At 42.9% G+C, this 25,092-nt stretch overlaps 1 protein-coding gene across 9 annotated transcripts in view; it reads right to left on the minus strand.

The window, feature by feature from the left end:
* The window catches only part of CAMTA1 (calmodulin binding transcription activator 1), a 2,014,371-nt gene that overhangs the window by 1,491,304 nt on the left and 497,975 nt on the right, over nucleotides 1-25,092 (minus strand). For all 9 annotated transcript variants that reach the window (XM_073603612.1, XM_073603611.1, XM_073603609.1 and 6 more), the window contains exon 3: nucleotides 18,760-18,827. In XM_073603612.1, coding sequence (XP_073459713.1) covers nucleotides 18,760-18,827 — 68 coding nt within the window. The remainder of the gene's footprint in view (nucleotides 1-18,759; nucleotides 18,828-25,092) is intronic.

The raw sequence follows: 25,092 nt of genomic DNA on the forward strand, positions 1-25,092 counted from the left end.
ATGTCTCTCTCCGCCGAGACAGCCAACGCGGTTATATGAGCTGATTAGGATGAATGATGGACGGCTGATCTGGCGCTCGAAACGCGGCATCGTGTTATTAAAATAAAATTTTATAAATCTCCGTGTGACAATTCCTTTTTTATTAATTTCTCCAAAGCAGAAATTAGCCCGTCTTTCCAGCCACGAGCATAAATAAGGCGGGCTGCGGCTCGCTGGCGTACTGATATCATTAATTTTTTAATATAAAAAGCCGTCTGATGTGAAGCCGGCGTTTAAACGACACCAATTAATTCTCGTGGTTAAGAAAGTCTAAACAAACTTCAAAACTAATTGCAGATAGTCCTTGACCGGTCTGGAGGGCTTTCATCCTACTGGTGGATTTGCATGTTGATGGAGAAGCGCGTTGTCGCGTCTGACGCTGTTTTTTTTTTTTTTTTTGTAACGTCTCAGATCGGGCTGCTTGGAAGAACTCTAGAGTGTGTGGATTCTGGTCAACCACGGCAAGAGGAGACACTGGAGCTGTCGTTTGTATATACGGTTCTTACTGTAGGCTTTGAAGTTGAATCAAGTCATGTAGCTGGCCCCTCCTCTCCCCCTGTCCATTCACAGAAAAACCTTCTATTCTGTTCATTCAAAGAATGTCTTGCGTCTTGTACAGTGGAGGCCAGTGCGTAATACATTGGGGGGGGCGGCAGACTAACACCAACCCCCCCCTGCGGCAATCGTACCCCCCAGGAACAGGCACAGGTGACCACAATCCCCCCTCCTCGCCAATTGCAGGAGAAAGACGGGAATGCGGTGATCGACCACCCCCCCAGGCGATCAGATCATTAGCTTTGGAGTCAGGGGGAATGAAGAGCCGAGCCGTTGAGCCGTTGATTCCCCTCCCAGGCGAACAGGAAGTGTGTCCTGAGACCCAATTGACCAGGGAGTCCTAAGACACAGGAACTGTTTCCTGATTGGCCAGGGGGGGAATCAGGGAGACAATACCGAATATTAATTCACTATTGTCACATAACTGGGTGGGCTCGGGGCGCAGTGCTCTGCGCCCCGAGCCCACCCTTTTTTGAAGCCAATTAGAGCCAGGCTCTAATAATGTGCTTCAAAAAAAAAATAAATAAAAACCATTGAAATCCATGCTTCCGGTGCCCTGCATATAGATTAGGGGCTGGGTGCATGGATTAGGGGGGCGGCGCCCCTGCGCCCCTTTATGGACAGGCCGCCACTGGTCTTGTCCAGCGGTTTGCATGAAGTAATATGGGTCTCCGTTGGTCCCGTTCGTTGGCATGTGGCTCAAGCCTTGTTTTCTCCGTGACCGGGCTTCCTGATGACGCAATTACGTTTGCGAAACGCGTAGAGGCTGCTGGGAATACACACGTGACGCTACGTCATCCCCCGCCACTGGTCTTGTACCTGTTTATCTGCAGTCTTCTCTTCTCTACATCCATTTAAAGTGCTGAATTTATACAGCTTGTCTGAGTTTTCAGAAAGCAGGGGTGGGGAGATGAAGTTACACTCTGCAGAGCTCAGTGAGAGCTGATTGGAGGGAAGGGGCACACCCCCTTTACACAGGACACAGGAACAGAGCTGAGGCTGTCAATCGCAGGCTGTGTGCTGGAGATCCCTCCCCTGTCGCCATTTTTCTCTTGGTGTCAGGAAAACTTGTCAGAAGCAATTCATGCTGATAGCAGAGGAAGGAGGCAGCAAACAGAAACGACACTGTGGGGTTGATTTACTAAAACTGGAGAACTGAAAATATGGTGCAGCTCTGCATATAAACCAATCAGCTTCCAGGTTTTATTGTCAAAGCTTAATTGAACAAGCTGAAATTAGAAGCTGATTGTCTATCATGCACAGTTGCACCAGATTTTGCACTCACCGTTTTTAGTAAATCAGCCCCGTAGTGCTTTGGAGTGAGACAAGTACACACTATAGAGGGATATGCTTTCTTCATATTTCATGTCTGAGGTTTACAACCACTTTTTGCATTTTACAGATTTTTGGGAGGTTATTTTTCAGGAAAAGGAAACCAAAAAGTCACAACTTTGAGGATCCTTCAGGCAGATAAAGACACTGAACCATCCTAGCAGCTTCCTTGACTCTCTTTCCGACAGTCCCCTGTTGTGTGATCCTGGAACTGCCGGTCTGTAGTCACATTTTTTTCCCGCAGGAGGGTAAAGATGCTGAACCCTTATAAAGACTTCTTCCTTTTTTTTTTCAAAATACCCAATTTTTGCGAACCTGGACTTGTGAAAAGTAAGCCAAGGGAATTTCCAGGGAGGAATCTTTGAACCCAGACAAGACAAGCATTTCCAAATCAGCAATATTATTAAAAAAAAAAAAAAAAAAGCGCTCGGCTCTCGCAGTACAACCCGGCGTAAAGTCAAGACTAGGCGATGCGGTGAAACTATAACGGAAGGTGATATTTATATGTATAAACCGGCCCAGAACTGGAAAAGCGAGACAGAAAGGAGCATTGTGTGCGATGGTGAATGCATGCAGCTCGCTTTTCCTGGAAAATTAATGAAAGGCATTGTCACAGGCTGAATCGTATTGTGAAGCATGCTAGAATGCAAAGGCACATTCTGCTCTGCGGTGAGGCTGATGGAATCCTCCTGGGCAATGGGAGCTGACCCCCCCCCCACCCCTTCTCCCAGGATAACTCCCAAACAAAACACTTTACCACCGTCCCCATTCCTCATTCAGCTGGACACGCACTTCCTTCCATAAATCTCCCCAGACAAGGTATTAGAACTTATCCAAAAGCTACATTATATTTATTGTATTATTTGGGTTTAAAGAGGAACCCCGGCACACACATACTTCTAATCCAAAATGGCTGAAGATACTTAGCGTATACATATAGAAAGATCATAGGTTCTTTTTTTTTTTGTATTGCAATAACAAATAATAAGGAGTTTCAGGTATTTGGAGCTCCAGTTCTGAGGTTTGCTGTACATTGTTTAAAATATTGAAATTTGAAAAAATAAATAAAAATAACAATAGTAATATAGATAGATAGATAGATAGATAGATAGATAGAGAGATAGATAGATAGATAGATAGATAGATAGATAGATAGATAGATAGATAGATAGATAGATAGATAGATAGATAGATAGATAGATAGATAGATAGATAGATAGATAGATAGATAGATAGATATATCTAGATCTATATATAGATATATATATATAGATACGGAAAAAAAACACACATATATATATATATATATATATATATATATATATATATATATATATTCATTAATAATAATATAATTATATTAATAAGAACAATAATTTAATAATACAATTGTATATATAGTATGGCATATATATATATATATATATATATATATATTTATTTATATATATATATATATATATATATATATATATATATATATATATGTGTGTGTGTGTGTGTTTTTACACATCTACATATCTATTTATATATTATAAATGCTGGTGTGGTTACACGTGGTCTGCGGTTGTGAGGCCTCTTGAATTTACTGCCAAATTCCCTGAAACGCCTTTGGAGACGGCTTATGCTAGAGAGAAATTAACATTTAAATTAAGGGCAACAGCTCTGGCGGACATTCCTGCAGTTAGTATGCCAATTGCACGCTCCCTCAAAACTTGCGACATCTGTGGCATTGTGCTGTGTGATAAAACTGCGCATTTTAGAGTGGCCTTTTTGTTGTGGCCAGCCTAAGGCACACATGCGCAATAATCATGCTGTCTAATCAGCATCTTGATATGCCACACTTGTGAGATGGATGGATTATCTCGGCAAAGGAGAAATGCTCACTAAGACCATACATGGGTCAAATTTCGAAAGAATTTTATATCTAAGAATTTTCGTTCATATTTCGCACCATTAAGTGGGTCGCAGCAACAGACGGTTTTCGTGCAGCCATCAAATTTGAGTGATCGGACATGTTGGAAATTTTTTAAAAAACTAACGATTTTCTAATCAATGATGGGAGAATCGTGCGAGAAATGCGTATGTGCAAGAAAAGAAAATTCCCGGAAGAAAAGAAGATTCCCGGCCACCAAAATGATTTTCTGTAGCAACATGGAGGTGAAATTGAAGGCTTGGTTGGCCGAATTTCGAAATCAATGGTGGCGCCATCGGATCACAAAACGCACAAAATTTAGTGTTTTCAAAAGAAAATTCTTTCGAAATTTGACCGTGTATGGCCAGCCTTACACAGATTTAGACAGATTTTTGAACAATATTTGAAAGAAATAGGCCTTTTGTGGACATAGAAAAAGTCATAGATCTTTGAGTTCAGCTCATGATAAATAGGGGCAAACACAAAAGTGCTGCGTTTATATTTTTGCTCAGTGTATAATATTAATAAGAACAACAATTATATTAATAAAATAATAATACAATTGTATGTATATATATATATATATATATATATATATATATATATATATATATATATATATATATATATATATTTATATATTAATAATCCCTGGCAATGCCTCAACGCACTTTTCCCTGCAGAAGGACAGCGCCATCTTGTTTCAGGAATCATCCAGGGTCAGCAGCAATTTTCACCCTGACAGAAATGCTGGACCTTTGATGAGACATGTAAATCCTGGTGCCTGAGCATCATTGGTTTGACACAGATCAGCCCCTGTGGCAGCCTTTCACTTTGTGAATTGCTACAAAGTTACAATGTGCTGTCTGAGTGATCTCTAGGGAAGAGGAATGCTCCTCCTGAGTGCAGCAGACTGATGACATCTCATCCTGGGCAAAGTCACAGGATAGATGCTCAAGGAAGGCATTTTAAGGATCTAAGGTTGCTGGAAAATTATAATGCTGTTGTATATTTTTGTAACGTAAAAATATTCATGCAGATTTGTTAAAAAAAAAAGTAATCAAAGTGAATCCAAAACTTTCGAGTTTCCCCTTACTTTTCATGTGATAAGATCATGAGAGCTGAATATTTTACCAAACCGCATTCCCTGCTGAGCGTTGGTTTAACGTATGAAAATGTCGCCTCCCTTTTTACTGCCGGGATCTCTTTAACAAACATACAACTTAAATAAAAAAAAAAAATAAAGGTATTTTTCCCGTGGTCTGCATTTGCTTCCATTCAAAAATCCTGGCTGCTGCTTTGCTGTGATGAGAACATTCACAGAGATGTGGGATCATTTCTTCTTTGTTTATATAAATATGACTTAAAGCTGATTACAGGAGGAAATAACGGGATAAATCCTGCAAATAACACGCTAATGTCACACATGAGATTTGTTTTTGTTTTTTTTTCACACTTATAGCCGATTCTTTATTTAAAGCCGGCCGTATGGCTTTCTGGGAATATGTGTCACAATATACAGTAAGCTTTGCTATTGTTAGTGATAAATAAGCTGCCGTATCCCAAAGCTCAGGTGTCAGTTTATTCTGTGTAATGTTGTAGAGAAGCACTTAGCATATTCTGAACCAAGATTCTATATATACATTATATACAGTGCCTTGAAAAAGTATTCACACCCCTTGAAATTTTCCACATCTTGTCATGTTACAACCAAAAACGTAAATGTATTTTACTGGGATTTAATGTGATAGACCAACACAAGGTGGCAGATAATTGCGAAGTGGAAGGAAAATGATAAATGATTTTCAAAATGTTTTACAAATAAATATGTGAAAAGTGTGAAAAGTTCTGTGCTGGTAAATTCTTCCAAAACCACCTGTACTCAAACTAAAAAAGTAATACAAAATTGAAATCTGGATGGGGCTGGGTGTCACTTGTGGGGGATGGGGTCTCTGGAGGGGGCATTTGACTGTTCCTTTCTACCTCCTCATGGCTCAGTATCTAGCCTGCTTAGTGTGTCCATGTGAGAGCTAACAAACTCATTGACTATTTATACACAGACAATAATTGTGATTTAAAAAGCCACAAAAGTGGCAAATTAACCTTTAATTTGCCATTTTAACCTGTGTGTGGCACCTTCTGTGTCTGTAACAAGGCCAAACATTCCAGGGTATGTAAACTTTTGATCAGGGTCATTTGGGTAGTTTCTGTTGTCATTATGATTTAAAAAGAGTAAACACAGTTGATTGATAATACACCAAAAACACCAACCATGAGTGAAAGAAATGTGTTTGTATTATCATTCATATTCTCTGAAAAATGGCCAAGAAATCATAAATTCTGCCAGGGTATGTAAACTTATGAGCGCAACTTTACTTTTTGGTAAAAAAAAAATCCCTATAAGGTTTGCGCAAAAAATTATAGTGTCTACAAACTATAGCATATGTTTATGAAAATTTTATTTATTTATTTATTTTACTAGTAATAGCGGCGATCAGCGATTTTTAGCGGGACTGCGACATTGCGGCGGACAAATCGGACACCTAACTGAGACTTTTCAAAAACAAGAAAAAGTTTACCAGAAAGATAGACAGAATATTCCCGCGCTACCCAAATCAAGTCATTTACAGATTTATCTGTTTGCTACCACTTAGAGCGCAGCACCATCTATTGATTTTATTTAAGAAATAGATTACCGCTGTAGGTGGTGGACTTGTGGTTACGCCCTCCTCGAAGTGAGGGCTGTGGGTACTGGCTCTGCACACGTAATGGTGAAAAGGAAAATGTCTGGACAGCCGCACTCCAAATTAAACGCCTTTATTGTAGAAAATCAATCAATTCCATAGATGACAACAGAGGTACAGGCACAAGAGCAGCTGACGCGTTTCACACCTTCATCGGTGCTTAGTCACAGCTTTCTTATCACCATAACTGACACTCAGTTTTTGGGAACCAGTGACATTATTACAGTGATCAGTGCTAAAAAAAACGCACTGTTACTGTACTAATGAATGATACTGGCTGGGAAGGGGTTAACATCAGGCTTAAAGTGTGTCCCTAGGGGGTGCTTTCCAACTGTGGGGGAGGTGCTTTGAGTGGGGGGAAAACAGAGATCTGTGTTTCTGCTTAGCAGAAACACAATATCTCCATCTTCCCCTCTGGCAGGACAGCGGTTTGCCTTGTTTACATCATTACAACTCCTCAGAACGATCGGCAGGTCCTGGCGGACATTGCGTCCGCCAGACCTGCTGATTGGCTCCTGCTGTGTCCAATCACGGTGGGAGTGGGGCTCCGGTGGCCAAAGGAAAAAATCACGTACAGGTACACGATTTTGCACTTAACTGCTTGCTGCCCGCCCACTGTCAAATGACGGCAGTGCGGTGCATCTGTTGTTCTGGGACGCCGTTATATGACGCGGGGGCGCATAGCGTGGCGATCGCGGCCGCGCTGTGTTGCTAGGACATGGTGCGACCCCGATCTGTGTAAAAAGCCGCGTCCGCGGCTCTTTAACCATGTAATCGGCTGTGTCCAATCACAGCCAGTCACATGTAAACAAGGAGATGCCAGTAATCGGCGCTCCTCGCCTCACACTGACAGAGTGTGAGGCGAGGAGAGCCAATCAGCGGCATCTCCTCACAGGGGGACATCACAATTGCCCTCCAATGCCAGCATATAGTGCCCACCAGTGACAGCAATCAGTGCCCACTACTGCCCACAAGTGCCACCAATCAGTGCCCATTAGCAATGCCAGTCAGTGCTGGCAATCAGTGCCTCCTTTCAGTGCTGCCCATCAGTGCCCATCACTGCCGTCGATCAATGCCCATCAGTGTCGTCCATCAGTGCCACCCATCAATGCCCATCAGTGCCCATCTGTACCACCTATTTGTGCCGCCTATCTGTGCCGCCTATCTGTGCCCACCAGTGCCGCCTATCAGTGCCCACCAGTGCCGCCTATCAGTGCCCACCAGTGCTGCCTATCAGTGCCCACCAGTGCCGCCTATTAGTGCTCATCAGTGCCACCTATCAGTGCCCATAAGTGCGGCATATTAGTGCCTTCTCATCAGTGCCACCTGATCAATGCCCATAAGTGCCACCTCATCAATGCCCACCAGTTCAGCCTATCAGTGCCAATCAGTGCTGCCTCATCAGTGCACATCAGTGAAGACGAAAAATTACTTAGTTACAACATTTACTGACAGAAAAAAAGTAAAAAACATTTTTTTTTTTAAATTTTTGGTCTTTTTTTTTTGTAAAAAATAAAAAAACCCAGCAGTGATTAAATACCACCAAAAGAAAGCTCTATTTGTGTGAAGAAAATGATAAAAAACGTGTTTGAGTACAGTGTAGCATGACCGCGCAATTGTCATTCAAAGTGCGACAGCGCTGAAAGCTGAAAAATGGCCTGGGCAGGAAGGGGGTGTAAGTGCCCGGTAGGCAAGTGGTTAAGAATGCCCTGCCACAGTATATGTAAGTGGGGCGGTCCCGAATCGGTTTATGACGTATTAATGAATACAGAGCTGTGTTAGTTTGTGCCTATTCTATCTGCCCGGAGTTCAGCTTTAAACTAAGCAAAGAACCAAATTACAGCCTTGTGACTGACAAAATCAAAGCTGCCCGGTAGGAGCGAACAAAACATTTCCCGCTCCACTCTTCTGCCACTTTCCTAAGTTAAAAACAAAGAAATTCTGCCAAGTTAAATACGGAGGAATTTGGGATTGTCAGCACGTGATATGGTAAGCAATCACCAGATGTGCTTCGGTATAATTGCATTATATGCATGACAATGTTTCACACGTGTTTCACTTTAATACAATTCAGCATATACAAGCCCAACGCATTGAGGATAGAAGAGCGCATTTTTCTGTAATCAAGCTGATAACAGATCAAATAGGATTCACGCAGTATCAGACCGACTGAGACAATTGGAATGATGGGCTCATTTTCTATGTTGTGTTCGTTGGAGATGGATTATTCCACTAAAAAGGATTAATAAATTATTGCAAAAGAGCCAAATAAATGGGTAACGACGACAGCGAATCACATGTTGATTTATCTTAATGTATCAGTGATCTGTAGAAAGGCTACGCCTCAGCCACCTTCATCCCTTAAAGGGACAGAAGAGAGAGATGGTTCAGATTTTTTATTACTTTTCCCTACTATAAAACACTAATTAAAACATTGTTTATTTTTTTCATCAGGTGAATAAGATGAATTAGATAAACCGAAAGATTATATATTAACAGGTGAGTAAAAAAATGCTTTTTTTGTAAAATAGACCTGAATAAGAGATCAGTTGACTTGGGGGACAGCCAGGGCTGCTGTTAGAAACCATGGGGCCCCATACAGCCTACCTGGCAGGCCCCCCCCCCGAAATTATAAAAAACAAAATTCACTAAAAAATACACTTAGGGCACTTTCACACTGTCAGCGCCCGGGCGTTGGCAGTAAAGTGCCGTAATTTTTAGCGGCGCTTTACCGTAGTTTATGCAATGCGGCCGAAAAAGGTTTAAACCACCCGCAAACTGGCGGTTCAGCGGTGCTGCCCATTGATTTCAATGGGCAGGGGAGCTTTAGGAGCGGTGTATTCACCTGAGCGGAGCAACTAGCAGACGGCACATATGGTGCACAGCAGCCCTGGCTGTCCTCCAAGTCAACTGATCTCTCCTCTTATTCAGGTCTATTTTACAAAAAAAACATTTTTTTACTCACCTGTTAATATATAATCTTTTGGTTTATCTAATTCATCTGATGAAAAAAATAAACTATGTTTTAATTAGTGTTTATTAGTAGATGAATTGGAATGCCAGTTATGAACCAGGTCTTCTCATTCTGATGAGTTTGGTGTTGAGGACAACTTGAGTGTCCTGCACAGAGCCCTGACCTCAACCCTACTGCACACCTTTGGGATGACGCTGGATGCCAATTGTAAGCTGGGGCTTCACATCCAAAGTAGTTTGGATGAGAAGGCCCTCATGACTAAAAAAAAACAACTTACCATTAAAGTATACATCTAAGAGTCCAAGAAAGGGTCATCATGCTCCAAACTGATACACTATATCAACAATGTATATAGACACCCCTCCAAATTATTGAGTTCGGGTGTTTGCAGTGAAGGGTACTGCTAATACTACACCATACATAAACATTGTAGACAATTGTGCTCTTCCAACCTTATGGTAACATTTTGGAGAAGACGAAGAAACCGAAGAAAGTATTGTTAAAACTACAACACGTAAAGACATTTAAGACAGTTGTGCTCTTCCAACCTTGTGGTAACAGTTTGGTGAAGACCATCCTCTGTTCCACCATGACTGTGCCCCTGTGTACAAAAGTCAACTCCATAAAGACACGGTTTGATAAATTTGGTGTGGCGGAACTTAAGTGGCCTTGACCTCACCACTATTAAACACCTTTAGGATGAATTGGAATGCCAGTTCTGAGCCGGGTGTTCTCATTCTACATCAGTACCTAACAGGGGCGGACTGACCATTCGGCCACTCGGGCACTGCCCGAGGGCCCCGGGCCATTAGGGGGCCCCATCAGGGTTGCCAGCCTCAGTAAAATCAGGGACAGTATGTAAAAATCTGTGTTTTTTTTACATCTGTCTCTGAAATGTCCCTTACCGACGTCCTTTTGGTCTAAAAATCCTGAGATTATAGCTGCCCCACCTCTCCAGTACCTCCTGAGCTAATAGAAACATGTCTGTGTATACTGTGTGTACATGTATGTGTATACTGTGTGATTGTATACTGTGTCCGTGTGTGTGTGTGTGTGTGTGTGAACTTTGTGGCCCCATAATCTCTGATTGCCTGGTGGCCCCATAATCTCCTATTGCCCGGGGGCCCCATGAGTTGTCAGTCCGCCCCTGGTACCTAACCTCACAAATGGGGAACATTCCCACAGACACCCTACAAAATCTTGTGGAAAGCCTTCTCAGAAGAGTGGAAGATATTTTACACACAAAGAAAGGGGATGGGTGGCTACTCCATATTAATGCTCAACAAATTCAAATACGTGTGATGGTCAGGGGTCCACGAATGTTTGGAGATATTGTATATTTGGAATAGAAACTACCTTTTCATGTCCTTGGAAATGACAGGTACACTTTAGAACCTGCTCAATGTATGTGCGAAAGTGGTTAAAGAGATAAATCAGCCGGTCATTTTGCATCTGGGATGCTGATGTAAAAATAATTCCAGTGGCAAATACCCAGATCTGAACTATCGGTTTTGTCTGGAAACATTTTTTCCTTTAATTATCGTTTTCCTGGCCAGCTAAGGTTGATGAGAAAAGGAACTTTGCTTCTACAAAACCACACCGCGGAGCAGCATCAAACGCCAACTGCGAGACACATCCAGGAGACTCACATCAACTACCACATGCACCGAAAACACAGCAAATCCCAATTAACACCCAAAGCTGTTAGAAAGGTCCAAACGGAAAGCTTAAAGGGGAAATTGTCACAGACGTTCTTGTTTTCACTCCCAGCATGGGACACTCTGAGCTTCTTATAACTGAGAAAATAATATTATATAAATTCAGGAAGATATAACACTTTTATATACTGTATCTGCTCGGGGTCATTGTAATGGAAGTACAGCACTGATTATATTATCATTTTATTGTATGTGCATTTAAACTAAATGGGCAAAGTGATTGGTTCTCTTGATACCCCCCCCCCAATAATACTTACCTTCCCCATCCCATGTTGTTCTCTTCATACCCGTCACAGCCCTAACATTGGCAATAAACTAGCAGATTTTTGAACAAATATTCGTATAAATATTCATATAGACATTTGCATGAAAATTCTCTCAGTTTGAAAGTACTTCAAAAAATGTTTTTTCAATTTTATAGTGAAAGACTTTCCCAAATGAAACCCACATTTGTTGGGGCTTAAATTTGCTTCAAAATGTGGCATTGGACGCACTTTTTAAAGCACTCTGAATGCCAATCAAAGGTCCAGTCACTAAATAAAATGGTTACCTTACAGTCGTGTTCATTGATACCCCATGTCACTTTCTTGGTGCTTCAAAGCGTCTCCAAAGCCTCCATAGAAGTCTATGACAACGCTCGCTAACAGCACCTGCAGCATCTGAGAGGTATTTATTCAGCGGTAGCTTTGCTTTGTTTTGGAGGTACTGCAGGTATGAGATATCCCAGGATGCACTGGGAAACCAACAAGGGAACCAGAAAAAAATATCATCAATCAGTAGTCAATTACAGTTCATGTGTTTATATTCTGGGAGTGTCTGGTGCAGACGTCACATCTGGTGTGCAACGTGGAGCAGCAGGAAGGTGAGCGGGGTCCGGACCTGAGCGGAGCAACTAGCAGATGGCACAAATGGTGCACAATGTAGGAACGCTTTAGCGGAAAGGTGAGAGGGACGGGATAGATAGGACTGGGCAGAGAAGGATCAGAAGAGCTAGGGGACCAAAGCAGGAGAAACTAGCTAACTAGAGTAGATGTAGCATGGGAGCAATATAGCGGGAGGTGGGTGGGGACTGGAGAAAGGGGAGGATCAGCAAACCAGAGGATCAGCAGTGCTTGGGGTTACTACTGAGTGGGGGATCAGCAGAGCTTGGGATTACTTATTAAGTGGGGGATCAGCAGAGCTGGTGGTTACTTACTGAGTAGGGGATCAGCAGAGCTGGTGGTTACTTATTGAGTAGGGGATCAGCAGAGCTGGTGGTTACTTATTGAGTAGGGGATCAGCAAAGCTGGTGGTTACTTACTGAGTAGGGGATCAGCAGAGCTGGTGGTTACTTACTGAGTGGGGGATCAGCAGAGCTGCTGGTTACTTATTGAGTAGGGGATCAGCAGAGCTGCTGGTTACTTACTGAGTGGGACATCAGAGAGCTGGAGGTACTACTGAGTGGGGATCTGCTGAGTGAGGGTACTAACGATCTGGGGATCTGCTGAATAGGGGTACTAATTAACTTTGGGTATTACTGAGTTGGGAGTACTACTGAGCCGCTTTAAAAAAATAGGAAATCAACACAGACAGGGCACTTGCTAAGCTTTATTAAAATTTAAAAAAGCATAACAGAAGCATCAAAAACACTTCAAAAAACATGTTGAAGTGGTAGGCGCTTTAAGGTGTGTTAGAATCAAAAGCAATTGTAAATGAGCGCTTCAAGAAAACTTTCCATCCTGCTCCTTCAATTCTTCGCGTCACTCCAGCCAAAAAACATAGGTCCAATTGACCTCATTAACAATTAGAAAACGAACGTATGAACGTTCTTAAAATTTAAAATGAAATTCTGCTAGTGTATGGCCAGCTTTAGTCACAAGCCCTGTGTACATTCTGTGTCAGAGCTTACACTAAGCTAATGAACCTTTCCCCCCCAGGCATTTTACAATGCAGTATGTGTGAATTAGTCCTCAATGGAGGGGAAAAAGTGCACTCAAGGGAACCTGTCACTCTTAACCTGAATCATCTAAAATAAATAAAGCTGCTGCGCCACTTTTCTGGCGTTAATCCCACCGGTTTATATATTGCGCCAAATTCATGAAGCCTCTGCGACACTTTTGGCTCTGAGGGCAACTTGTGCAACAAACTCAGGTAGTTCTAAAATGCGACACTTTTTACATTGTATCGTATTGAAAGTGGAGCTAATTAAAGTGATTGTAAAGGTTCGCGTTTTTTTTTTTTTTAAATCACAAACATGTCATACTTACCTCCACTGTGCAGCTGGTTTTGCCCCGAACCTCGTCTTCTGGGGTCCCTCGGTGGCTCTCGTGGTTCCTCCTTTTATCAGATAACCCCCTAGGAGAAGCGCTCTCCCGGAGGGTTACCTTGCGGACGCGCTTCCGAGTCCAGTATTCGGCGTCTGTAGATATGAATGCTGGACTCGGCCCCCGCCCCCCGGCGCCCGCGTCATTGGATTCAAATGACAGCAGCGGGAGCCAATGGCTGCATTGCTGTTAATCTATCCAATCAATAGCCAAGACAACGGGCAAGGGAAGAGCGCGTCTCCGCCAGGTAAAATTCCAGGGCCCAGGTAACTAAAACGGGGGGGGGGGGGGGGGGGGCGGTTACTGCCAGGTGTTTCTTCACCTTAAAGTGGGGTTCCACCCAAAAAAAAAACTACATGAAAAATCCTAAAAAAAAAATACAAAAAAACATTTGGATATATATTTTTTTTTACTTACCTCTAAATGCCTGTTGCTAGGGGGTCCCTCGTAGTCTGCCTCTTCCAGTGCCTGGGCTGGTGACATCACTTCCCCCTCGGCACAGGAAGGGCTCAGCTCTGCTCCCTCCCTCCTGTCAATCATCTGGGACCCATAACAGGTCCCAGGTGACTAAGCGGCCAATCGCGGAGCGTGGCGCCGCTCGCGCATGCACAGTGGGTGCCAGGCTGTGAAGCCACAGCCCGGCGCCCACAGTTGCAATACCGGCGCCGCTGAACGGAGGGGGAGACGAGCGGGGCTTCGATCCTCCGCATCGCTGGACCCTGGGACAGGTAAGTGTCCAATTAAAAGTCAGCAGCTGCAGTATTTGTAGCTGCTGACTTTTAATTTTTTTTTTTTTTTTGACTGGACCTCGGGTGGAACTCCTCTTAATGCACAGGATGCATTAAGGTGAAAAAACCTGAACCTTTACAACCCCTTTAAGAACAACTCTTATTTGGGGTACAGAGAGAAAAACTGGCTCAGACAGATTTCGCAGAAGTGTCTCTCGTGCATTCTAAAAGTGGCGCAGCATGAGCCAAATTCAAGTACAAGTTCTAGATGGGTAGATGAATTTGGCGCATTCACCAATTTAAGAATGCATGAGAGACACTTTCGGAAAAATCTGCCTGCACCAGTCTTTATGAATTCCAGGGACTGTGTATTTTGTATTTTTCATAGGTTCTAGTAGAGCTTGTATACAAAGGCTCCATACACACTGGCGTTTTTAGAAGCCCAAAAAAAAAAAAAACACTGGAAAAGAAATGCTAGATGAAAAACACTGATAATAGTGTTTTTGTGCCAGCTTCTAGTAGCGTTTTAGTAGCTTTTATTCGTGTTTTTACAGTACATGAAGAAAAATAAAACTGCTCAAAAAAAGCTGGTAGGACTGTTTAGAAGCATTTAGCATTTTTTTTTCTGCAGGGAAAACACTGCCAAAAACTCTATTAAAAAACTTTTTTTCTGCTCCTAGGCACCTAAACTCAAAAAATTCTAATAGCCTATAGTAGTGTGTATGGACACATAGGGTAAGACTATTTGGCTTCTAGGAGCAGAAAAAATGCTAATAACAGCTTTTAGGAGCTTAAAGAAAGGCTGCATGGAGCCTAAGGGTCCGTTCACACCATAGAAACGCAATCCGGATGCGCTCCAGATGCTTTTCTGCATGCACATTTTTTTTAATCCAAGAACTGCATGCACATTTTTGACGCGTTTTTGATGCAGCCCAGTGCATTTTCTCCCCTCTAATTTCTTAAAGGGGTTGTAAACCTTTGTGTTTTTTCACCTTTCACCATCCTATGCATTAAGGTGAAAAATCTTCTGTCACTGACCGCCACCCACCGTTTTACTCACCTGAGTCCTGTAATTCCCACGCCGGAGACGCGTTCTTCCCCTCTACCCACTGTCTCAGCTCTTCATTGGATAGATTGATAACAGCGCAGCCATTGGCTCCCGCTGCTGTCAATCAAATCCAATGACGCGGGCGCCGGAGGGACGGGGCCGAGTCCGGCATTCTGCGTCTATGGACGCAAATGCTGGACTCAGGAGCGTGCCCGCAATGTAACCCCCTGGGAGAGCGCTTCTCCTAGGGGGTTATACGTTGCGGGGAGGAGCTACCGGGGGACCTAAAGCTGACGGAGAACAATTAAATGATTAGCAGATTGAGAGAAAAAAAAAAGAATGAGAGGTGAAAGCCCAGTTATGTGAACTGTCAAAGTCACATGACTGGCTCTCCTCCAATTACAGAGCTCTCTTCATGCTGCACCACAGACTCTACACTTTGGGATTGATTTACTAAAACTGGAGAGTGCAAAATCTGGTGCAGCTGTTACATAGTTAGTCAGGTTGAAAAAAGACACAAGTCCATCTAGTTCAACCCAAAAAAAAAATAAAAAATACAATCCCATATACACAATCCTTCACCTACAGTTGATCCAGAGGAAGGCGCAAAAAGCCAGCAAATCATGATCCAATTTGCTACAGCAGGGGACAAAATTCCTTCCTAATCCCCCGAGAGGCAATCAGATTTTCCCTGGATCAACTTTACCTAGCTGTGCATGGTAGCCAATCAGCTTCTAAGCTTGTTCAAATACACCCCATTCACACTTGTGCGTCTTGTCATGCAACTTTCGGCATCAAATGTGCAAATTAAAGTCACAGCTACTTCAAAGTAGTTATTGCACTACTTTGGTCTGACTTTCATGCAACGTGAGGGCCAAAGACTTCAATGTAAACCCTCAAAAGTTGCATGAAAGTCAGACCTGAATGTTTTACATGCAGCAGTGGGTCAGACTTTGCAGAGGGACAACAAGTCACATCCAAGTTGCATGCATCCAACATTGCACTCCAAAGTCGCACGACTTTGGAATTGAACAAATGTGAAAGGATCCTTAAGCTTTGACAAAAACTCCTGGAAGCTGATTGGTTTCTATGCAGAGCTGCACCAGATTTTGCACTCTCCGGTTTTATTAAATCAACCCCTTTGGCTCACGTTTTATGAATGGGACATAAAATGTAGCCCATGGTGTATGTAGCCGAGTGGAGAATAAAAGCTGCCATACACGGCTCAAATTTACTGCTGAATTAGCCAAAATTTGCACCGTGTGTATCCACCCAACTTGACAAAAGTCGATTGTTCAGTTGACCTTTGTCCATGGAGTGGGGTGAAATACTGCCGGTTGAACAGTTCCTGCATCCGAGCAGATGCACGCATTGTTTAGGTATTCTGACAGCCGCTGGTGCTGGCTATCAGAATACAATAGCTGGCAGGGGAGATTTACCCATCTGTGCTGTGCATGAATGGATGAATGTGTTAGATTTCTTTCATGCAGCCAGCAGGCTCAACAGTCCATGAATAGTAAGTAACATTCACTCAGTGCCAGGACAAGGTCAGCTAAAGCCCAGGGCGAACATACCAAACCAGCACCCCCCTCCCCCAAGATGTATGAGCATTATGTGTCAGCAAAAAATCACTAAGCACTAATCTGCATGCTTACACCCTGAGCATAAATACCCCCACCGCTCTCAGCACACATCGTTGCTCCACTGTCCCCCAAATCCCTCCAGTTTAAATGTCTGCCCCCCAAAAAAAAAAACATTCACCCCTCCTAGTTCAAATCCTCTACCCCTAAAATTTCTCCATCTTTCCCACATCTTCTCCCCCACTTCAAATTCCCCCTTCCAGCACAAGTTCCCCCTAAATCCCCCCTCCTAGCACACATTTTCTTTCCTCCACCCCTCTCCCAACAGAAATTTCCCCTAAACAGGGCTGGTGCAAGGATTTTTGACAACCTAGGTGAAACCTCATGCCCCCCCCCCCAGCTCCACCCCTGACTCTACCCCCTTTGCCCTGCCCATGTATACCCCACCTTTTTAATGAAGCGCCCATCAAATGCAGCCCACCAGCGCCCATCAAATGCAGCCTCACCAGCACCCATCAATGCAGATTACCAGTGCCCATCAAATACAGCCTCACCAGCGCCCATCAATGCAGCCTCACCAGCGCCTATCAAATGCAGCCTCACCAGCGCCCATCAATGCAGCCTCACCAGCGCCTATCAAATGCAGCCTCACCAGCGCCCATCAATGCAGCCTCACCAGCGCCTATCAAATTCAGCCTCACCAGCGCCTATCAAATGCAGCCTCACCAGCGCCCATCAATGCAGCCTACCAGTGCCCATCAATGAAAGTTTGTTACTTTGCTTGCTTCCATTTATTCGGGAGTCGGGACACAGACACAGTCCTCCATTGCCGCTGCACCTCTGACACTATATGCGAACGGAGTGGCAGCTGACTGCTGATGCTGAGACTTAGTTGCTTGCCGCAGAGAGAAGAGAGTAGGAATACCAGTAGCTGGGCGCCCTAGGTGGCTGCCTAGTTTGCCTAGTGGTAGCACCAGCCCTGCCCCTAAATCACCACTGTTAGCACCCCCCCCCCCCCAGATTCCCCTCCTAGAACAATACTTACCCGCTGCTGACCCCCAAATGCCCCCTTCCCACACATATCCCCTCCCCCCAATGTCTTTGTGTCACCCCCCCACCTCACAAAATACCACAGTACCCAGGGCAACTTCCCCTCCTGCCCACCCCTTGTCCCAGCCCTGCATTCACTCTTCACTATAAATGAACCCCTGTACTATTCAATGGGGTGACTATATTGAGGAGTACAGGAAAAGGAAATAAAACCACACTTTCTAAGATTATAAATCTTTCAGCGATTTAATGTTCAATTTCACGTGACAACTGCACACCAAAGAGAGCAAAAATGAGGACCAGAAGAAAATAACTAATTTGTGAATAGAGGCTACTGTAATAATTGTGCTTAAAAAGGCTTTCAAAGTTCTTAGGCACCAAAAACTGATGTAGACCTTTTTCTGCCATAAAGTACATGCATCATTCTAATAAAGGGAAAAAAGCTCTACTTGTGTCACATTTATTATGACATCTTTTGCTTTTCTTAAATATCATATTTTTGGTAAAATCCAGTAAATCAATTCTTGACTGATCTACATTTTCTATGACAATTCCCCTTTAATAGCAATCCTTAGCAGCCACTTTGTCTCCAACATCCGTTGCTCCTTTTCTTAATTTAAGTCAAATTTCTCTTTCCACCAGAAAATGTGAAACTTTAAACGTATTTAATCCATGCCACCTGCAATCAGATCTTTCCACGGCCGGACAGCGAATAATCGGCAAAAGGATCAATGGTAATTACACCGGGTACGGTCTGGAAAGATCTTTCCTACCTTGTTTTGGGGGAGGTCGTCAGCCATTCTTCATGTTTTTCGAATGTTATCAAGTAAGCTGCAATTTCCTGAAAAAAAGTAGAAGAAGAAGACAAAGTTACAATAATAAAGTGTACAGGCAACATTGTTAACTGGAATGTACTTTGCAAAGAAATCAAGTAGGTTATCACAATAAGGACACCAAGTGATGTCACCACTGCAAAGCGATTTGTGATGTCACTGCCCTGTGTTATAATGTATGTACAGTGTGGTGTCACACCTATAAAATATCTACAGAGCGATGATGTCATTCCTATAAAACAGGGGACTCCAAACTTTCTAAACAAAGGGCCAGTTTACTGTTGTTCACACTGTAGGTGGGCCAGATGGTGGCCAGTGGAAATAGAAAATGTCCTAGCATCAGTGGAAGTAAACAATGCCTCAAGCTTGGTAGTCACTAGTCAGTGGTAATTAAAAAAAATAACAGGAAGTCTGGAGGAGGAATACTGTAGTTCCCCATCGTTGGTATTAGTTGGAGTAATAGTGACCCATCACTGGTATCAACGGGAGGAATAGTGCCCCATCGTTGGTATCAATGGGAGGAATAGTGCCCCATTATCTGTATTAGTTGGAGAAAATAGTGCCCCATCATCTGTACAGTAAAGCCTTGGATTGAGAGCATAATTCGTTCCAGAAACATGCTTGTAAACCAAAGCACTTGTATATCAAAACAAATTTCCCCATAAGAAATAATGGAAACTCAAATGATTCGTTCCACAACCATTTATTCATAGGTCCTTCAGTTTATAGTCCATAAAAAAAGATAATAGCAATGTGATAGGTTGTGTAACCATAAAATGTCTATCCACAAATGGAAGCCTCCACAAGGGTAGTAAAAAATCCAGCAGGAGCTCCAGAGTATAAAAGAGAAGAGAGGAGCCTCTAAGTGTAGAAATGTGTTGCTAAATGTTGTATCTTCATTAAATGTAACCATATTGCTACACTTAGAGGCGCCTCTCTTCTCTTTTATACTCAGTTGTGACATGACGCTACTTGTATATCAAGACATCGCTTGTATATCAAGTTAAAATTTATTTAAAAATTTTGCTTGTCTTGCAAAACGCTCTCAAACCAAGGTTTTACTGTATTAGTTGGAGGAAATAGTACTCCATTGTCTCTATTAACTGGAGGGATAGTGCCCCAATAATTGGTATTAGTTAGAGGAATAGTACCTATTCACTGATATTATTGAGAGGAATAGTGCCACATCATTGGTATTAGTTGGAGGAATAGTGCCCCATCACTGGTATCAGTGAAAGGAATAGTGCCCTTACATTGGTAGTAGTTGGAGGAATAGTGGCCCATCATTAGTGTCAGTGTCAGGAATTATGCCCCACTGTTGGTGTCCAGTGGGAGGAATAGTGCCCCATTATTGGTATCAATGGGAGGAATAATGCCCCATCATTGATATCAATGGAAGAAATAGTGCCCCATCATTGGCATTAGTTGGAGGAATAGTGGCCAAACAATGGTATCAGTCTCAGGAATTTTACCCCACTGTTGGTGTCCAGTGGGAGGAATTGTGCCTTGTATCAGTGGGAGGAATAGCTCCAAATCTATGGTATCCGAGGGAGAAATAGTGCCCCATCATTGGCAATAGTTGGAGGGATAGTGGCCCATCAATGGTGTCACGGGCAGGAATTATGCTCCATTGTTGGTGTCCAGTAGGAGGAATAGTGCCTTGTAGCAGTGGGCGGAATAGGGCTCCAAGGGCTGGGTAAAAACAAGAAAATGGCCTGCATTTGGGCCACGGGCAGAGTTTGGAGACCACCACTATAAAATCTAACATACTGCATACCTGGGAACTTTTGTAAATCAGTGGGCCTGAGAATGAGGGTGGGACAGGGGACTGAGTAAAAGACCTCAGCATCTGCCAGGGAATGAAGGCAGCTTCTCCTCCTTCCTGTCTTTGGTCATTAGATATGTCACATGACAAGGCAAGACAGGTAGAAAGGCAGTCTGCTCTCAGTCCCCAGTTGTTGCATGTAATGGGAATCAGGACTGTTCTTAGTGGGAGCCCCCTCTCACTGCACTTTTCCACCCACACTAGGCTGCCATTGGAGGGAGAAGAGAATCCTACCTCCAGCAGCTATTGTGGCCCCTACTCTGCCACCACTCCTGTAAGTCAGCAAGCAAACAGAGAAAGGGGTCTGGCTCCCAGGGAGTCCCTGGCTTAAAGCAGGCCATACAACCGATTCCTTAATACATACAAACAAGGTGGATGGAAGAATCCCCCCACCCCCACCAGGACTTTGTATTCTGACAGTGGCACCCGCCGCTGTTGCTGTTGCAATACACTGATCAGCAGCTGCAACTGATTGGCTGCATCTGCTGACCCGAGGAAAATTTCCAGCACGTCCCTTGGACAGAAGTCGATCAAATTATCAACTTCTGTCAAACAAGGGCAGGGACAGCCACATACTGATTAAAATTCAGTTGGTCCCTACTGAGCTGCCTAAATTGTGATCAGTGTATGACCAATTAAAGTGGAAAACTGGCACCTCCCAATGAAATGTAGAAAAAAGAAAGGAAGGCGCGTGGTCTTATGCATGAATCATAGTAAAGAGTTTATTCCAATAAACAAATGAGTTAATACAGGGGTGGATACTACGTATTCAAAATTAAAATAGTAATAATACTAGCTAACGACAATGTTGTCACTAGATGGATTGACATAAAATAATACCCATACAAGGGTTAAAATGAGATGAATACTTTGCTAACACGTTTCAAGGGTTTTCCTCTTCATCAGAGCCTTGGTCTGCGTGTTATAATATATATATATATATGAGTGAAATATCCTCATATGGTTACACCACTTAACTAGAGTTATACCACCCATGCATTTTTCTCTCAATTATAACACGCAGACCAAGGCTCTGATGAAGAGGAAAACCCTAGAAACGCGTTAGAAAAGTATTCATCTCATTTTAACCCTTGTATGGGTATTTTTTTATGTCAATCCATCTATTGACATCATTGTTGTTAGCTAGTATTATTACTATTTTAGTTTTGAATACATAGTATCCACCCCTGTATTAACTCATTTGTTTATTGGAATAAACTTTTTACTATGATTCATGCATCAGACCACGCACCTTTCTTTCTTTTTTCTACATAGCATTTCAGACTTCCCCTAGTCAGCCTAGGCAGCGGGGTATGCATGATTACTTCACTACCAGGAAATGCTACCATTTGTGCTAAGGCCCTCCGTACTAGCGCAGGAGAATATCTTTTCTACTTATACCTTTACCTCCTGATGAAAGTCTGCAAGCACAAGTTTGTTTTAAAGGCCGCCTGCACTGATAAAATATTGTGGTGGCCATATTGGGCTACCATAGATAATTTAGATTCATAGTTTAAAGTCTGTGTGAATCCAAAACCAAACAATTCTTAGTTTTGGATAGTATGGGGAAGGTTTAGAACCCCTTTCAAGTTTCTACTGCTATCTGGAGCTCCTTTGGAGTGATTTACCCTCACTTCCTGTCTGCTAATGTTTTACCACAAAGGAAATGAGAAGAACTCAGAAATGAAAAAAAATGCTTTTCTTTATTAGAGTAGTAAAAGATTAGAACCCCAATCAATAATTTATTGGTGAATAAGGGTGGGGTTCCACCTTAATACAGATTTATTTGTATTAACCCCAGTGGTATTGGTGGTCCATACGTGTGTTATTGAGCTCTCCTATATATTAAAGAGGCCTTGCTTACATTGGGCTGCACATTATCTCGCTCACAGCGTATTTATTGCTGCAAACATTAACCTTGAATCGGAGGAGGTAGAGCCAGACGGCGCCCCGAAAAGAGCACAGCTCTTACAAGTCAGAGTCAGGAGTCCGGGCATGGCTTGCCTCGGCTCATTGACTTGGATTATGCTGAGTTAGACCTTCTGCCTCCTGTTTGGCAGACATGTCTGTGTGTTTGTCAGTGATATATATTTTGACAATCTAGTGAGCCTTAATGTTTTTCTTATGTTCGCTGTGCCATTCAAGTGCATAGCCAATGATCCAGTAAAGTAGTTAAAGACCGAGCCAAGTTTACCTTCAAAAATTGCTGAAAAATGAAAATTCTGTGTGATAATTATGAAAAATTAATAGATTCGTTAATAACTACTGTCAATAGAGAGAAAGAGCAGAAAGGGGATAGAAAGAGAAAAAGGAAGGAGTGGAGGCAGGGAGATGGGGGGGAGAGGAGAGAGGGGCAGAGAGAGAGAGGGGGAGAGAGAGGAGAGAGAAAGAGGAGACAGGGAGAGAGAGAGGAGAGAGAGAGGAGGGAGAGAAAGAGGGAGAGAGAGAGAGGAGGGAGAGAGAGAGGAGAGAGAAAGAGGAGAGAGGGGGAGAGAGAGAGGAGAGAGAAAGAGAAGAGAGAGCGACAGAGAGAGGCGAGAGAGGGAGGGAGAGAGACAGGAACAGAGAGGGAGAGAGGAGAAAGAGGAAGGGAGAGAGACAGGAACAGAGAGGGAGAGAGGAGAATAAGAAAAATTAGAGCGATTAACAAATTAGAGAGAGAAAGGGAGAGAGGACATTGAAAAATAAGGGAGTAAAAGAAAGAGAGAGAAAAGGAGAAACAGAAAAAGAGTGCAATGAAGTAAAAACAGAGAAAGAAAAAAGTAGTAAAAAAGAGAACACATGGAAAAAAAAGAAAGAAAGTAAATCACCCTACACTTACCACCCGATAGATGGCCCTGTACATTTACCTGGTATGAGAGAGCGAGGACACCCCCTTCCCACCCCCCACCCCCCTGTATTTTTTGGTTGTTATCTAAGTATTGTCAATCTTAAACATTGATTCTGTGACTCATTATATCTATACTGTTGTATACTCTTGGTGGACTTTTCAGCTCATATGAAACCCACCGCTTTCTACATTGCAGATTCCAGAACCTTGACATTTATCTATGAATGAATGACAATGAAGAGCAGATGACTTTCCTTGTAACACTTTATTTAATACAATATATACTGTAGTCATGACAATAAAGTACTGTACTTTCTTTGTTGCTACACTGTAAACATCCTGTTGATGTACATGACATCGCAATGCTTTGTTAATTTTATGTAAAAAAAAAAAAAGAGATCAAAAAGAAAGCAAAAGGAGAGAGAGAGAGAGAGAGAGAGAGAGAGAGAGAGAGAGAGAATAAGAGAAGGACTGAAGAGAAGGATGGAGCACAAGTGAAGAGGAGGGGAGGGAAGGAAGGAAGAAAGGAAGGGAGGAAGAGGGAGGAAGGAAGGGGGGAGGGAGGAAGGACGGAAGGAAGGGGTCTTGTATTACTGTGGTTGGATGACATGGTTAACAAGCACAACATCCCTGGAATGTATTCATAGAACAAAGATATTTTGAAGGGATTTTATTGGTGCCAAACAAACAAGAACATATTTGATAATATAAAACTTTTTTGCATTTCATTCTTTACACATACATGTATATGTAAAGAACTGTACCATGAATATATGTTATGTATAATCTACCATATTGTTGACTGAATATTTTGTTTTTTGATGTAGTATGCAGAGCAGTAGCCGATCGCTAAATCCCTGAAGAAGCCTTGAATGGCGAAACGTGTCAGAAATATGTAATATGTTACCACTCTTTATGTGAATACACCACTTTTTCAACCATGAAAATGACAGTTGTTATATTTTATCACTTGGATTTTAATGATGTACCAATAAAATGCAAAAACGTTTTATATTATCAACTATTTTCTTGTTTATTGTTTGGCACTGAGGGAAGAAGGAAAAGAGGGAGGAAGGAAGGAAGGGAAAGAGGGAGGAAGGAAGAGGGGAGGAAGGAAGGAAGGAAGGAAGGAAGGAAGGAAGGAAGGAAGGAAGGAAGGAAGGAAGGAAGGAAGGAAGGAAGGAAGGAAGGAAGGAAGGAAGGAAGGAAGGAAGAGGGAGGGAGGAAGGAAGAAAGCTGGCAGAAGGAAGGAAGGGAGGAAGGAAAAGGGGAGGAATGAATGAAGGAAGGGAGGAAGGGTGGGAGGGAGGGAGGATGGGACCTCATGTTGGGTAATACTAATAAATATTTTGCCTTGGAAAAGAAGAAAGGAAGGGAGGGAGGAAGGAAGAGGGAAGGAAGGAAGGAAGGGAAGAAGGGAAAGAGGGAGGAAGGAGGGAAGAGGGAGGGAGGAAGAGGGGAGGAAGGAAGGGAGGAAGGAAGAAGGGAGGAAGAAAGGAAGAAAGGAAGAAAGGGAGGGAGGGAGGATGGGACCTCATGTTGGGTAATACTAATAAATATTTTGCCTTGGAAAAGAAGAAAGGAAGGGAGGGAGGAAGGAAGAGGGAAGAAAGGAAGG

Source organism: Aquarana catesbeiana, linkage group LG10 (genome assembly GCF_042186555.1).
Source record: "Aquarana catesbeiana isolate 2022-GZ linkage group LG10, ASM4218655v1, whole genome shotgun sequence".
Taxonomy (NCBI): domain Eukaryota; kingdom Metazoa; phylum Chordata; class Amphibia; order Anura; family Ranidae; genus Aquarana; species Aquarana catesbeiana.